A 16,912-nucleotide genomic window follows, 5' to 3' on the forward strand; every position below is an offset into this window, starting at 1 on the left:
ACCACCTACCTCCCTGAAAGAAACAAATCGCCGGACCCCTGTAGACACCAACTTCCACCCTGTCCGTTTGCTCACCCCAAAATAGTGCTCAGGAGGAAAACTTGTTTCCCCTAGAACAAAAGGGAGAGAGGAAGAATCAGATTGAATTTTGATGACGAAATAGTCAAATGGTCATGGACTTTTTCTTTTCAAATACGCATGTGTGTTTCAACGCCTGAAAGCCCAATTAAAGAACACGTTGAACTCTCTGGGTTGAGGCCTAGTTTCAGAGTCAGATTATATACCCCATTCCCCCCCAACCCTCTCCCCACCCCCGCATAGGGCATTCTTCAGCCAGGCTGCTTTCTCGGCCTGAGAAAAGCCACTGAATCAAGGGAAGTGAAACCCGCATAGTTGAAATAAACCTGAAATCTAAATGGGCCAAATGTCCTGCTTCAGGGATGACCTGTCCAGATGAAATCTCCAATAACGGCTTTTTATTTCCTTTCATTTTCCCCTCCTTCTTGGGGGTGGGGGTGTGAGCAGAGTGCCCAGACGAGTCATAGAAACCTGGCAAAATATCTAGACCTCCAAATTAAAAAAAGACAAAAATGAAAGAAGGGGAAAAAAAAAACAACCCCACAGGCTCCTGCAAACCTGTTTCTGTTACGCCTTTTGCAATTCCTTATTTAGAGAGAGAGAGATACACACTCACATACGCTTTACTGGTGCCTGGGGAAATGTTAAAATACATTTCGGGGCCTGGCTAAATAGAAATGCACTCTAAAAACACAGACACGGTATTTTGTTTTATCTGTTGCAAAAAAAAATGTATTTGATTACTTGGGTAAAATTACAGTATCTCTTTTGTTAGTAAGTATTAAATGTTAAAGAAATTGGACCCCCCCTTTCCTTTCAACTTTCCAAGAAAGTGCATGTAACAGTCCAATTTTTTTTTCTTCCATACCTAATACAAAATAAACAAACACTATACCTGCTTTCTTGATCAAGAAGAAGCATTTGCTCTTGTAAGGAACATATGTACATTTTAATGAAAGTGATATTTCTTATCGTATATACAAGAGCATCTACAATTTCTCCACTGACGGTTGTTCAAGATGCCATACTTAGCAGCATTGTGTAATTCCAGCACACATTTTCTATTGTGAATATACCTACAAGGCAAAATGTTACGTCTCAGTTTCAACTACCAAAACAACACTTGTATTTTCTCTAAAGAATTCTGCGTGCTTATTACTGTACAGAAACTTATCAACATTGAGGACGACTCAAGTAAAAAGCACAATACAAATAGCAGTTCAAAACGGAAATGGTTAAATCTACCAAAAAAAAAAAAAAAAAAAGCAGGTTGAATTTTCGAATAAAAAAAAAAACCCAAAAGAAACCAACAAACAAACCCAAACCTTTCGGAAGAACCACATTGATCAGTCTGTACTTTCAGTCCTTTGCTTAAATTTGTTCTCAAAGATTAGACAATGTGTTTGCTGATAAAATTTTTCCAGCAGGATCAAAGTGTACATTTATATACAGACTTTATTAGAGATCTAATGCATCAGTGAGGCATTGCATCAACACCAGATTCATATTAAACCGGACATAGAAAATAAGTTAATGCCAGATTAAGACCGCCTAGCAGGGCAATTTGCGATTGCCATAAATGTTACAGCAAGTTTACAGCACTCTAGTCAATTAGTATTTAGTCCAAAATACAGAAGACCAAAGTTAATGCTTGCATTCTGTTTGCAAAGCCAGGTTATATCACTAATAAATAAGCTTTCTTATAACTCTAGAAGTTGAACAAGGTACAAAAGAATGTCTTCATAATGTTGTAGTTCATAGATCTGGGGGAACCAGAAGGGAAAGGGGAGGGGGACCGGGGCGAGGAGGAGGAGGCAGCCACGGGTCTCGTTCTGAGCCGGGATGCTCTTTCTCCAGCCAGAGTTGCTTTAACTTGTGACAATCTCTTTGCTGTCCTCCACGAAGCGGGTGAACCGGAAGTTGGTTCCATTCTCGCTGCTGGCCATCTTCTCCAGGCCGGCCAGAGGAGCGCTGGGCTCGGAGTTCTGGAGCTTCTCCAGATTTCCCGTCAGCCCACTAATAGGTGAGCTGCTCCCGCTGCCCAAGCTTCCAGGAATTGGAGGGATGCCACCATTCTGAATGACGGAGATCTCATTGGCCTTCATCGCCAGCCCGTTGGAGAGTGCCGCTGCATACTGATTCCAGAAACTGGAAGGATCCCCGCTTCCTGACCTTGCCGCCAAATCCTTCTGGAACATTTCTGGGAACTTGACAGGATTGCCTCCTAGAAATGTCATGGGGCCATCCACAGAGAGCCGCCGACCCCGTCGCGCAGGGGTGCTATTCCACATATGAGTGCCCATGTGCACCTGAGATGAGGCAAAGGGGGGGAGGGGAAAGGGGGGAAAAAAAAGAAAGAANNNGAAAGAGAGAGAGAGGAAGGGAGAAGCTTAATAGTTGAATCTGTCTCAGCTCATATCCCGACACTCCACAAAGCAAGTGGCCTACACGTCTAGTCTTGTTAAGTGCCAGACAGTGGAGAAGGAATAGGGAACCGTCCACTCCGGCCACCTGGTAATAACGTGCGCGCTCTCCCCAGCCCTGGGCCGCCTTCCCTCTTCCTGGGCCAAGATGCCTGCCTTACTTACTCTTTTTTTATTGCCCGTATTTAGCTTATAATGGCCTCAAGCAAGCTAGTCAGTCGCAGATAGCTCCTTTCAGGGTTAGAATTGTTATGTCCACTCTCATTGCAGTGGTAAGTATTGTATCTGACACCCTTTACCCTATAAACGTCCTTTTCAGATGGGAAGAAAGGACCCCTCACAGATTGCCCGGTGGAGGGCCCGAGCACGGAGAGAAAAGCCAGAAAGTAATTATTCATCTGGCAATGCTGGCAGCAATCTCTAGAGAAATACTCTGTCAACAGAAAAATGTACACAGGAAGAGCGCTCAACTGTTGCTCTGGAACCTGAGCATATTTGCTTGATTTCCAACATGTATCAGCGGGAAGTGTTGTATAATCGATTATCATACTACCCATTAGCAGAGCGCTGTGACGTTATTGTTTTTAGGGATGAGAGCCGCGCTGGACGGCGCGGTTATGAAAAATAGATGCATCCGCCCAGAAGGACGGTAATTATTAAGTGATACGGGCTGCACATAGGCCACGTGGATGTCTTTAATCAACACCCCGTGGCAACGCGGGGCTGTCTTCCCGGGCAGGTAAGGCAATTCATTTGGTGCACTTAGCGAGACAGCGGGGACGGGCGGCTGCTTCGCTGAGGTTTACCAAATGACTCCAGGCGCTCTCGTGCTCGGCAGACTGCAGTCCTGGGCTGCAGACCCAGACCGGGTCCCCGCCACGATCCTGACCCACACGCGGGCCCCCACGTTTCTCTGCTGCCAGCCACACGTGGCAGGTAGCCTCGCGAGAACTCTCTACCCTGCACATCCCACCTCTCTGGGGGCTGCTGGCTCTGGGAGCATGCATTACAGATAATCAGCGGCACACCAGCAAGAGGGCTGCTGGCTGGCTGGCTGGCTGGCTGGGTGGGTGAGGGACAGACAGAGCGAGGTACCTTCAGATTGCCTTTTGTTGTGAAAGCTCTCCCACAAATAGTGCAAGCAAAGGGTTTCTCTCCAGTGTGAGTTCGCTCGTGGATCTGCAGGGCGCTCGACGAGGAGAAGGTTTTACCACACGTGTTGCAGTAGTGTTGCTTCGGGGTTCTCCTGGGCAGAGCTGGGAGCAGAACTGGGGACGTGGCAGAGGAGGACAGAGGCCCAGAGGGGACGTGACTGGTGGAGGTGTCCTTGCTGTCCTGAGGAGTGACATGCACGAAGCCGTTGACCTCTGTTTTGATGAGAGACGACAAGGAGTTGGCGGGGATCCCCGCCGAGTTCTGATTGGGGCCGAGGTTGGAACTGGGCTCAAAGAGCTGTGATGGTAGGTCCCGCATCTGATGTGTCAGCATGTGCTGCTTCAGATTCCCCTTTGTGGAAAAGCCGCGATTGCAAACTGTGCAAATAAATGGTCTCTCTTTGGTATGACTTCTATAGTGAATGTCCAAGGCACTCTGACAAGCAAAGGTTTTGCCACAAATGTCGCAAGCAGTATTTTTAAATTTACCCCGGTCTCTGAAAGGGAAGAGGATCCCCAAAGAATCTTCTTTGATGATCTTCTCTGCGTGACTGGACGTCAGATCCAAAGCCCCACCATTCACAGGGGTGGGAGACAGGCCGTTGGCGAACTCGCCGGCTACTGCTCTCTGTGGCTTCTCCTCCACGCTGGGGGACTTGTGGAGCTCCTGGGTGCTGTTGGATGGGGACAGAGCCTGCATGGAAGAGGTAGACTCTGAGATGGCCGGGCTGCCAGCACTTTGGCTCTCCATGTCACCACCCACCGAGGACGAATCGTTGGTCAGGACGTCCCCCTCGACGGACCCGTTCTCCACGGACTTCAGGCTGGCCTGCAGCTGCTCTGCCAGGCCGGCATTGATCATCTTCATCTGATTCTCCAAAGCAGCGATGCTTGACATCTCCAGGGGCAAAGGCGAAGAAGATAAGCTGTCTTGGGACGCATCCGCGGACTTGGGCGTGTCGGGGATGCTGCCCTCGGGACAGTCCTCCATGTTTTCATCGGAGAAGGTGTCCAGGTCGTCGAAGTTCTTCTCGTCAAAGGAGCCCGTGTCTGACTCCATGGACTCGGGGTAGCTGTCAGGGACCGGGGTGTTGGGGATCTGACCGCCCATATGCATTCGAATGTGCTGCTGCAGGACCACGGCGTTGGTGAACTTCTTCTGGCAGATGGGAGCGGGGGCATAGCACGGTGGACACTGTAATGGGTCTTCAGGTTCCCTTTCGTGGTGAACGCCCGGCCGCAGATCTTACACTTGAAGGGCCTCTCCCCAGTGTGCGTGCGGTAGTGCATCTTCAAAGCGCTCTGGCAGCTGAGGACCCGGTGGCAGATGATACACTCGTTGGGGTCAGCGGCCTTCTTGTCAATGTTCTCTACCAACTGCTGGAGCTTGGAGGTCTCCGACGCCTGGGCCGAGTCCAAGAGGCCCCCGAAAGGAAACTTCGCCTTGAACTGCTCGGACATGAGCGGCAGCAAGGGGTTGGTGAACGCCGCGGCACCGCCCGGGCCGCCGTCGGCCGCCGGGGAGCTCAGAGAGCCGCCGCTGGCCACGGGGGCCGAGCTGGCGGCCACACCGCTCTCTTCGCTTTTGCCACCGGACGGCGGCCCGGCGGCCCCTTCGGCCTCGTCCGCGAGCCCACCCAGGTTTCTCGTGGCTGGCTCAGGGGCCCCGGAGTCACTCTTGACGGAGCCTGGGGGGCTGGTGGCAGAATGGCTGATGGGGATCGGGGCTGGCTCTTCGGTCTTGATGAAGGGCGTGAGGCTCGGGAGGGTCGGGGGCAACGGCAGGCCGACCGACGTGGTCAGAGTGGGCAGGACCGGTTTGGTGTCTAGCCAGCTGGTGACCGGCTTTTCCGGGGGGATGGACATGCCGTACGGGATGCCGGTACTCGTGGGGATATTGTCCAGATGCTCAGGCACGGGATAGGGGTTCATCTGGATATGAGGGTATTTCTCTTTGTGGCGCTGAAAGTGGACTTTGAGGTTCCCCTTGGTGGAGAACCTGTTCCCGCAGATGTTGCACTTGAAGGGCCTCTCTCCGGTGTGGGAGCGCAGGTGAATCTGCAAGGCACTGTCGCTCCCGAAGACCTTCGCGCAGAACCTGCATTTGTGTTTGAAGAACGCCTCGTCCGACGTGCTTTTCGCCTCGAAGGCGGTGACATTTGGTGGCTTGCTTTTTCTTTGCTGGGCCAAGGCAGACAAGGAGTTCAAATCCTCTGCAGTTGTTCCGATGTTGGGCAAAGGGCTGGGGAAAACCGAGTTAGCGGGGGCCGGCTGAGGTAGAAGTGGATTAGACGCAGGATTCAATAAACTGCTTATTGCAAAAGCTGGTGAGGATGATGCCGAGGCTGCTGGGTTGCTGGCGTGCGCGGCGCCAGCGCTCGAAGCCACTTTTTCCGAGGATGGGGTGGTCACCGCTGCCGCCAAAATGTTAATGTTGGGGGAAGAGCCGCTGTTGGGTGGAATGATGGTGTGGCCAGAACCGCTCTGAGGTAGCTGGATGGGGGGGAGCTGTTTCACGCCGCTGATGCTGGCAGACTGGCTGGCGAGGCTCTGTGCTAACCCAGCTGCTGCCGCCAGCTGCTGAGATAAATGGGAGCTTAGTGTGGACAAGGGGTTGGCAGATGTTCGTAAAGTACCTTGAGAAGGACTCGAAGATGTTGGCAAGTCTGCGTTCTGAGAAGCCAACAGCAGTATTTGGTGACGGATCTGTTCGATCAGCTGCAGCTGGTGGATCTGTTGCTGCTGTAGGGCGAGGAGCTGCTCCATGAGGGCGGGGACGGCCAGCTTGCCCCCCGAAGCCCCGCTACACCTCGCTTCCTGGGAGAACTGGGCCACGGCCACCTTGGTGCTCTGCAGGTTCTCGATGATGACGTTGCTGTTGATCACGGAGAAGTTGCCCAGTGTCGTCAGGTCCCCGAGTTGAGGTAGAGAGGTTGTGATCGCTGAGGTACCTGTGGAGGGGCCGCTGCTGCAGCCCGGCGGGGGGCCGCCGCTGCCCCCGCCGCCGCCACCACCGCTCCCGCCGCCGCCCCCCGGAGCGCCACCGCCACCTTTGTTAGCCCCCGGGGCCTCCACCTCCATGGACTCTTCCCTGTGGCGGCCGCGGTGTTCTGAAAGGTCGCTGCAGTCTGCCTGATCTGTTTTGTGAACGGGGTCATTCATTTGTTCATCGGGATGCTCGGGAGGGGGGGTGGGAGAGAAGGTTTCGGGTGGGCTGGCTGGGCTCTCATTGACGATTAAAACTAATTGATTTTTAGTACAGTTCTTCTTGTGCAGCAGAAGATCTGATAATTCAAAGAACTCGGCACAGCACCGGCCACAGACGTGGGCGTCCTTGCTCTTCGTGGTGCGATTGGGTTGACCTTTCTCTGCGTCTCCTGCAAACATCAAAAGGTGCAGGGTTAGAAAGGGGGCTGGGACACGCGGGGTCACCCACGGCTTCCAAACAAGAAGGAGGGTGATCAATCGTTTTCTGTCTTCCACACTCAAAACTCTTGCCCCCGAAAACCAGTCAATAGCACCTAAGAGCGTCCGTAATTACATGGTGAGGTCGTGGAGGAATCCCTACCCATCCGGTATCTCGGAGAGCCATGGTCTTCAGATAATCCATCAAAACATAAAATAGTACGAACTGAGGACATGGGTGCATAATGAAATTCCATAGCAAAATATTGATTTCCAATATTTTATACACCTTATTGTCTACTCCTCCAGAGAGGGTCCAGCAACCATTCTGAGGACTTATTAGTCTCTTGAGTTTCTGTCAACCTTATTCATTTTCAACTGATTCAAAGATATCTGTGACAGTCTGTTCTGTCACGAAACTAATTTGTAGTCATTCAGGTTCCAATCAGTTGTTGACGGGGGTGGGGGGGTTGGGGGGATGCATATCACCAAGCAGAAGACTGACAACTTAAAAATCACCTCCAGCCCCTACCTGGAACCTGAGCCAAGGCTGATCGGCCACATCAGTAACAAATCCTCCAGACTGCTCATGATTCCACTGAATACAAACAAGAAAGCAACACACACACACACACCCCAAAGAGAAACACAATGATCGTAATGCGTTACAAGGCCTGGCTGGCACCGATATATCACCCCATGGCATGTTTATTTTTAAAATTAAAGAATGCAACCTTGGCTACTCTTCCACTAGTCAAGGAATATATGCCCCCCTGCTCCACATGGCAACGTTATGCCTCTAAATATCTCATCAAAAGTGCTCTTTCTATCTAGAAAAACTGGCCCAAGATTTACATTCCGGATTCAACATCAACTTCTAGAAGGACGTGCAGTTAAGGGGAAGGGAAGAAATAATTCTTGGTTTAGAGTCTGGAAAGGCTGTGCAATTCTCCTTGTCTGAATGCCTTTAAAAACAGTTTGCTCTTAACTGTTATCAATTGTTAAACAGATTGTCCTGAACCTTTCATTATAAAAATCCCTTTATTTCATGTTTGTTTCCACTGGTTGCTCAGATTTCTTCTCGCTAAGATCCATTTGTAAATTAAACATAAAAATCTCCAACTCCAAGCTAACATCCTATTCAAAGACAGGATGGAGCCCCATTGTTTGCCCAGCATGGGGAACACCAACTTCTGTTGTACAAATGGTGTGTGGTCATCTCCGAAGGCTGTGAAAAAAAAAAAAACTGTTTAATTCAAGGATTACCTCCCTGCATGCTTTTCTGCAGAACTGAATCAGATAATAGTTAGTTTCCATGACTTCCAAATTGAATCTCCCAGAAAACTTGCAGGGGGAAAAAAGAAAAAAAAAGAAAAGAAAACTAATTGCAAATATGAATAAATACAAATTCAAAATGTTGCTTTTTCGGTAAACGTTAAGAGTCAACTCCAAAAGAGCCAGCCATTTGCCTTTTCGTAGTAAACATCCAAAAAAGCTTGAGTACTTCTGCATTCCAGAAAATATAATTAATACCTAAATACTAACTTCTGGAAATTCCTTTAACTCTATTTGCCTTGAGTGATGCCCAAGTTGATGAGAACCCCCGGTGAAGTATGCCAGATGTATGCACACTTTATTCACTGGGAGTGTTATTTGAGTAGCTAAGTTATACTTAACAAGCTAGCTTTTCTAATACCCATCTTTTAATCTCCACAAGGGTATAGAGCAAAATGCATTAACAATACCAAACAAATCTTAGCTGTAGCAGAAAATACCAATAATGATTCAGTTTTAATTTAATGTTTAATCATCCTAATTGGCACCGGATTCCTGTGCACATTCAAGGTGCTGTTTTAAGCACTTTCTGTCTCTCTCCCTGCCTTAAAATAATGTAAACAAAATATTGAACGAAATTCGCTAAAGTTATGTTGCTTAACTCGGGACAAAAATAATGTGACAAAAATTCTGTTTAAAGCTTCTTATTTTGACAACCAATTTTAAATGATGCATCCATTTCAGATGCTTATTTTAAACTCGGAAATGCAATTCCTAATATATTCAACAGAAATGTTATTTCTTTCTCTTTGCACATTTCCATATGTAATGGTTATGTTTCCATCTACTTTTACAGCCAATTATGAAGGAACAAAAGCTATTCTGTTTGTTCACACATTTTCAACAAAATGCATTAAAACTATTATGTCAGCATGTTCTATTAAGCTCTGCATTCAGTGGAAAATACTTTTCAACCAGCTCACATTTATCAAAACATAAAGCCACTTTAAAACACAGTTTTGCTTGGTCAGCTGGGCTTAGACAAATAATGACAGCTTCAGAACTAAATAACCAGCAAGGGAAATCAGAAAACTGACTTCATCAATTGTACACATTACAATGTAGTTGCTTCAAATATTTAGCACATCTGTGTTCACGATTAAAGGGCATTTTAATTCTTTATAACTTGCAAACATCTGATATTCTCATAATATATAGACAAAAGAAAAAGAAGGTTACTTGACAGGATTTGGCTGATTATTACTTTCCTGGGCTCGAATTCTGACATTTGCACTGCTTCAAGACTCACTTGAGAATTTTCAAGTTTTTCAACCTGAACATTTTATATTTAGGATTGTGCTAACTGGACGGAAAATGTAGGTGCTTAAAAATAAATGCCCGCTTGCTTCTAAGAAAGAGACTGTGTTAAAAAGCTGCCCGTGTTTTAGCTTGGATTTTCACAACATGTTAATAAGCTGACATTTGATCTCGCTGTAGAGTCGACTCATTTAATCTCCTGATGTTTACGAACACCAAAAAAAAAAAAAAAAAAAAAAATCCGGTATCTATTTTGATTTATTTCAAAAGCAGGTGTCGCTATACTGTAATAGTTCTTCACTTTAAATCTATTTGCATTCTGAACTGAACTACAAGAAGAACTCAGCAAAACAAAGACAAAGCATGAGGACCAGTTAGAATCTTTAACTGAACTACCAGAGGGAATATTTTAAGTTGTAATAAGACACACACACACACACTCTAACATGTTCTAATTCATATTTCTGCCCGTCTGCTATTTTGTTTCTCAATAATCTGTTACACAGGATTCCAACTGGTGACCCCATTATAGTAAATACAGTTGCCTTGCTCCCTGTACTAGGGTGAAAGTAACATTCCAGTCCCTTTTCTATGGAGTTTGCATACAAATTGATTTTATAATCCTAGTCAGGCAGGAAAATTTGAGAAGTAGTGGTTTGCTAAGTTTGGGCGCACAAAAAGATATCTGGAATTTTTCCGGGATTTTTCTTCTCTTTTCTTTTCTTTTTTCTTTTTTTGAGGATAAGGTGGTGAACTTACAGTTCCATCCAAGTTATACTAAAATCCCAGATGTTTTAGGTCTTGTACTATTTAGGTACTTGACACCCAATTCAAATTTGTCAGTTTTTCATCATCTCAACCTAACATTGCAGAATAGGAGGCAGAAAATTGAAGTGTTCCAGTATATCTGTCTACTGTGAAAACAAAAATAAAACTATGCCCCACACAGCAAGGTTTGGCCAGCCAGGAAAAAACAAAACAAAACAACCCTATTCTACCACATTTAGTTTTCTTTTTTGGAACTCTTCAGAAAGATCCTTCACTTTACTTTCCATTACCTTACGATCGCATTAACATTTTTAATAGAACCTCTCACAGGATTGTGATTTTAGAGCCTGTAATTTTTACAGGCTGTTCCTTCCCGTAGACTCATTTAGAAAGGCCATCAGCAACATTTTTGATTGATTGGTCTTTATCTTTTTATTATTAATATACATGTATAGATAAATAGACATCTATCTATCTATCTATCTATCTATCTATCTATCTATCTATATATGTAATTTTTTCTTTGCCCAGACCTGGGAAAAACCTAAACCTCAAGGTCCAGCTTAAGATTCCAAAGAAATTTTAAACACTCCAACGTCTGCCCTGCATACTCTCTGTAATAACGTCTTAAGTTTCCCTCTGTGTAATATGCAACCAAATGACACATCACTGGCCCCCTTCAATTCCCTCCGTGTTCTGGCCAGGATTAGTGTATTCTCGAGTGGAAGAACACAAGCGAAATCTCTGGAAAAAAATAACGACACAGACAAGACCCTCCTTTTAAAGCAGGGATACAAGCCCACCTAATGTACACAATAAATGAAAGGGGGAACATGTCTTCCCCTGGGATGAATCAGACTGAACACTAGATGGGGTTCCAGTTGCAAGGGTTTGTTCAAAAACTTCTTTGTGGCTTTTCCTATTCCAGTGACGCGTAAAAAGAGAGACTCCTTAAGGCGAGATCTAAACTTTGACTACATAAACATTGGCAAAGGCACAAGAAACTAAATCCCTGTTGTTTGAGGGCAAAACTGAGCTACGGGGACTACCTGTCAATCTTCCCCTTTGGGGGTCTGGCATCTGAGGGTGACAGGGGAATAAGGTTAGGAAAAGAAGCCAAGCTGATAAGGTGAAACTAAAATAAACTACCAACTTCCTGCTAAGTGACTAGCAAGACTCAATTTGGGGGTCACTGGGAAGATACTGAAGGACATATTATGATCTGGACCTTGTCACCTTTGCATGGGAGGAGGCTAGCAAAGGTTAAAACAGCTCGACACATTTAGCTTTTCTAAAGCCTGGCACACACACTTTTTTCTGTGTGTGTGTGGGGGGGAGGGGTGTTGGGGCTTCGGGTAATTTACCATCTCTGCTAAACTGCTAAATTCCTTCAGTTTTGGTAAGCTAAGAAAATTCTGGAAGATATGGCGAGCTGTACACCACGCGATGTCTTAGAAACACTGAATTAAGACGGCAGGAGGACTTTGTTCTGGTTACTACAGAGAGCTGGGCTTTGAACAATTTCAAAAAACCGAGCAGACTGGGACTCTGCCGCTTGCTCTCTCGGGTTCCCACTAAGCTCTCCGCGTGAGAAATGTGGGTTTCTGCCTTCTAAAGGGCTCCTGGTCAAGATGACTGGCTACCTGCAGACGTAGAAACAAATGAAATAAAGTCCCCAAAGAATAACCTATAAATTGGCACTTGTACCCATAAACCATAGGAGAAACTTGATGTACCAGACACCATGAGACCCTTACTGTCACAAATTCACTTTTACATCCACTCTCTCTCACGCCCAGCTCCACTTTGCTTGTTGGTATGTTTGTTTTTTAACGTTTTATAAAGTATTTGCAGCCCGAAGCAAAACCCCCCAAAACAGTTTGTGTTCCCTCACCCAGAATCTTCCATTATGCCACAAACTTAGAATAGGCCTGATTAAACATGAATTCTTTCCAACTGCCTTATCGTGCAGGGGTCGGTTTTTCAAAAAAAGCAATTAATTATAGTTCTCTCTAACCTTTTGGGCCCAGAAATCAATGTGTTGCCATTAAGCTGCTCACAATGAGTAAATTACTTTGGTAAATAATAGAATTTCATTATTAATATAAATAAGAGGGATGTTTATGATACTTTATATGAGTCAATGTTTTATCTCGAGTTCGTGATGTTTTTATCTCTCTTCCAATATTACCTTTTCCTTGAAAAAGCTAAGCACCCAAATACTTTAATAAATGAATGGAGTCTGAATGGGCCATCCCTGTAGTTACCTGTATCTTAAAAACATCACCCAAGGAAGAAAAACCCAACACACACACACACACACACACACACACACACACACACACACGTACACACACAGCTCTGAAACCCAGAGCTTAGTAAAGAACCCACACAGAAAATCATTAGGTTCTAATATTCCCCTTCCTCAGAATTATTTATCTCGGTAAATCATTTTTCCAACGGCAGTCATCTTTCCACAAATAACCCGAGACTTGTTGAATACCATATAAGAGACAAGTAATATGTGCCATAATCTTGGTTTCATAAGAAATAGAAACATTTCCCAATTTAAGGTAGGGGGTTCCTGGGATTACAGCTGAATTAAAATGTGAACATTCGAAGACTGACCAAATAATCTTGTTTTCCTGAACTTGTTCTCAGGGAGTTATCCGTGTGGCTGTTTAGCATGGCTCTGGTTTTCTTTGTATGTGCGTGCACACGCGCGCACACACACACACACACACACACGCATGACACACAGCACAGCAGCTCTGGCTGCTCTCAGCCCAAGTCTCTGCTTCTGGGCTCCTGTGACTGGGGGCCCACAAACTTTTCTAGGTCCCGCTCTAGGTAGAAATCAGCACGTTTGAGGGGCTAGCGTATGGCAAAGGCACCAGCTAGATTGAATTCGGTTTGGACCATGTTTTCCAACCATTTTGAGACATAAGAAAAAGTAATACGCTGTTCGAGTGAGGCGCTGTCTTCTAAAAATGTAATAACCTTTATACATGTGGGGGGGGACCCCAAAACAAAACCAAAAAAAAGAAAAAAAGCCCCACACCCCAACAACTCGGTGAAGTATGTGTGTTGTGTGTTGGGAGATGCATACAGATTGCTGAATTCCTTGCAGAAAAGGTGGTGACTTTTGAGAGATAACTTGGAGATAGGTCTTGCATTCTCAAGCCCCACAGTCTCCCCACTACTCCCAAATAAAAAGATAGGGCGTGAGGAAGGCCCTCCTGTAAGGCAGGCACTGAGAAGGATTAGTTGTGTACTAACATTATTACAACATACTAAATCCTGTAACCCTCTTACAAAATCTACCCTCTAGGCAGCTTCCCCCAAACTTATTGTTCAACCATGTAAAAACAGTCATAACCTAAAACCATTACCACCGAAGAAAAAGAGGGGGTGGGGAGAGGTGAGAAAGAGCTGGGAGGGAAGTGCTGGCCGTGGTGCCCCTAACACTTTACTGCTTCTTAGGACAATGAACCAGCTTTGGGGGAGAAAAAAAAGGGGGGGAAGAAAAAAGAAAGAGAGGGAGGAAGGAAGAAAGAAAAAAGAAAGGCAACTTGATTCAGTGACTTAATTAACTTACCTCAAAGCTCAAATAAACTAAAAAAAAAAGTCCTAATAAATAATAATGGTAAGAGGTAGTGAACTCCTTTTATGCTATTGCTTTATGAGAAGCCTTAACTATTAAAAATTCCCGATTCAGAAGACGACAGGAGAAAAGGCAAGGGTCTAGCAGGCATCGTTTCTCCGCGAAGCCCGAGTCTTTTTTCTCCTTTTTGAAAATGTGTGAAACCAGTGCACATTGACAAAAATAAAAAATAAAAACCCCAACAAAACAAAACAAAACAAAACAAAACAAAACCAAAACAAACCCCGAAAAACTCTTTCTTCTCCTCCCGTTTGGTTTTTCCTACACAAATTGGGAACTTTAACAGTGTTCCGGGGCGGAAGGTCTCACCAGAAACTTTAGGAAAGATGGGTGTGGGGGCGAGAAGCAGAAGAAACCAGCTGAGAAAACCCGCAAAAATATTCGGAGCTGTTGCTGCGGCCTGGGGTAATTTCATCCCGATTTATCTCGCATCCCCGGTTTGGTCTGGGGTGGAAAGCGGGGTTCGGGGGCTCTTCTCAGCAGACTGAGAAATCGCAGAGACTCTGGGTAAGGCTTGAAGCTCGAAAAAGTACTGGGGTGTGGGGGGGGGCAAATATTGTAAACAATTTTCTTAATCGGCCTCAGTTCTCCCCAATTTCTTAGAGGGACCCCCCACGCCAGGAGTCCCGCTTCCCGACAGCCGGGGTGACGGGAGTGAGAGTCCCTCGGCTTCCCTGCCTGCGCTCTGCGCGGCTCCCCGCGCCCCAGCTCTACTGAGAAGCAGGCCTCTAGGGAAGGAGCCCGGGGACCGTGGGGCCCGGGTGGCCGCAGAGTTTAGTGGACAGAGGTGCTGATCTAAGGGCATGCTTCTGAGCCCTGTCGGGGCCCAGTTCCCTCCTCCATAGCCCCAAATGGGGCCCAGGACTTGAGCATTCCGAAGGGCATCCGGAGCCGTGGAGACCCCGCCGCGGTTGCCCTTGTCCTCCCGCAGCCCAGAGGCGAGCATCGAGCCGGGGACCGACCCGGACGCCGCTCCTTCGCCTTGGGCGCTGGGCCTGGCAGCTCGGAGGCCCCGAAAGTGAACCACCTTCAGGGACAAGGAAGGATTAGAGGTGTCCTCCCTGCGTACCCCGAATCCCCTGCCGGGACCTCTCCTACTCTCGGCCTCGGCGCCCTCACACGAACTTTGTTCTAGACTTGTTCATTCCCTTCGGGACCCCGCACTGGTCGCCTACATCCGAGAAAGCGAGTGCCTCTGTTTCGGGGGTGGGGGGTTCTCCCCTGGCTAGAGAGCTCCCCCAGCCCTGGAGAAAGACCCTCACGATTCCTGGGAGCACGGGGTACCACGATCCTCAGCGGGCGCACACCCAATCTAAAGATTTCTCGGGGGCGAGGGGTGGGTTGCAGGTATTGGGAGAAAAGATGCCGGGATAAACTTGGGTAGCCGGACCCCAACACTGTTCCCCGTCCGCCTGCCTGTGTCTCGGAAGCAACCAGCGGCAAAGAGCACTCTCCGTCCCTGCCGCGACCCCGGCGTGTCGGGCACCGGCGCCCCGACACAGGTCCCCGTCTTCTGGCAGCTCTGACCCCCTAAAGGCACCCCATTCCCTTGCGCGGGTCCAGGTGGAGTGTGAGCGCTTGCGGGGGGCGCGGCACAGGGGGCTCCCCCGCGCTGGGAGTTCAGCCGGGAGCACCGAGTAAACTTCCTTCCCGCAGGCAGCAGGGCCGGGGCGGCGGAGGCCGGCCCGGGGGCCCCGGGCCCGGGGCGGAGAGCGCGAGGGGCCCCGGGCGGCCGACCTCCGCCCGCCCCGCGTCCCGCGGGCCACCCGGGCCCGGGCCGCTGCTCCCCGGAAAAGCCGGGGCGGAGGAGCCGGGGCCCGCATGCCCGCTCTCCTCCCCCACCCCCGGGAGGACCCAACAACTCCGGAAAGATCCTGCCGGGAGAAGTGTTTGCTCTCCCCGGGCCAAGGGGGAAGCCCAACGCAGGCAAATTGAAAATTAAAAAGGAAAAAAAAAAAAAAGAAAGAAAGAAAGAAAAAGGAAAGAAAGAAAGAGGAAGGAAGGAAGGCAGGAAGGGAGAAAGAAATACGCCGAGTGGGAAAGGCGAGCGGGGACGCGGCGGTGGCGGTGGCGGCGGCCGGGGCGGTGGGCGCGGGGGCCAGCCGCGTGTGCGTGGGTCCGGGTGTGCGTGAGTGTGAGTGCGAGTGCGTGTGTGTGCGTGTGTGTGTCCGCGGCGCGGGCCGGAGCACTCACCATCTCGCCGGGGGAGCGAGGCCACTTCGGGGTCGGATTGGAAATGTTGAGGCTTCGCTTGCTTCCTCCGCGACATGCTGGCTCAAACATCAGCTGGGGCAGAATAAAAAATTACTAAAAAAAAATCTTCTCAAAATTACGGAAATCGAGCGGCGGCGGCGGCGGCGGCTCCCCCCGCCCGCCGGCCCGCCCGCCCCCTCCCCGGCTCCCCGGCCCCGGGCGCAGCGCGCATGTGTCCTGCTATAATTATGATTATCAATAATGCATTGCGATTAATCATAGAGGGGCTCTTTGAAAGGCGATTGGCACCGGGCCAGCGCTATTCAAACCCGCTCGCCTTAATCAATTAGTTCGTGATTTGCTGCAGACCCCTGTCTCTCCGCGCGCTGGCCCAATAAGCCGGCCGCGGGGCTGGCTCTGCGCGCCGCGCCGCCCGACACTGGGTTAACCCTCTTCGCGACCGCCCGGGACTCCGCGGCCCGGCCGCCGCGGGCTTTCCTCCTCGCCTCTGCGCGCCCGGCGCCCTGGCCTGCGCCCCCCCCACCCCCCCATCCCGGGCTGGGCCGACCCGAATTAGCATGCCCTCCCCGGAATTAAACCTCCTGGGTGGGGGGTGGGGCCGGGTGGCGGGGGCT

General features: G+C 48.6%; 1 protein-coding gene across 1 annotated transcript; it reads right to left on the reverse strand.

Moving 5' to 3' along the window:
- Positions 1-1,898: 1,898 nt before the first annotated feature.
- SALL1 (spalt like transcription factor 1) lies at positions 1,899-16,443 on the reverse strand. The gene is given in 4 exon segments (XM_040633301.1): positions 1,899-2,387; positions 3,597-4,828; positions 4,831-7,032; positions 16,278-16,443. Coding segments are annotated over 4 exon segments (3,951 nt in total). The 5' UTR covers positions 16,354-16,443; the 3' UTR covers positions 1,899-1,946.
- Between the last annotated feature and the right edge of the window lie 469 nt (positions 16,444-16,912).

This window comes from Ursus maritimus, unplaced genomic scaffold (assembly GCF_017311325.1).
Source record: "Ursus maritimus isolate PB19 unplaced genomic scaffold, ASM1731132v1 scaffold_19, whole genome shotgun sequence".
Taxonomy (NCBI): Eukaryota; Metazoa; Chordata; class Mammalia; order Carnivora; family Ursidae; genus Ursus; species Ursus maritimus.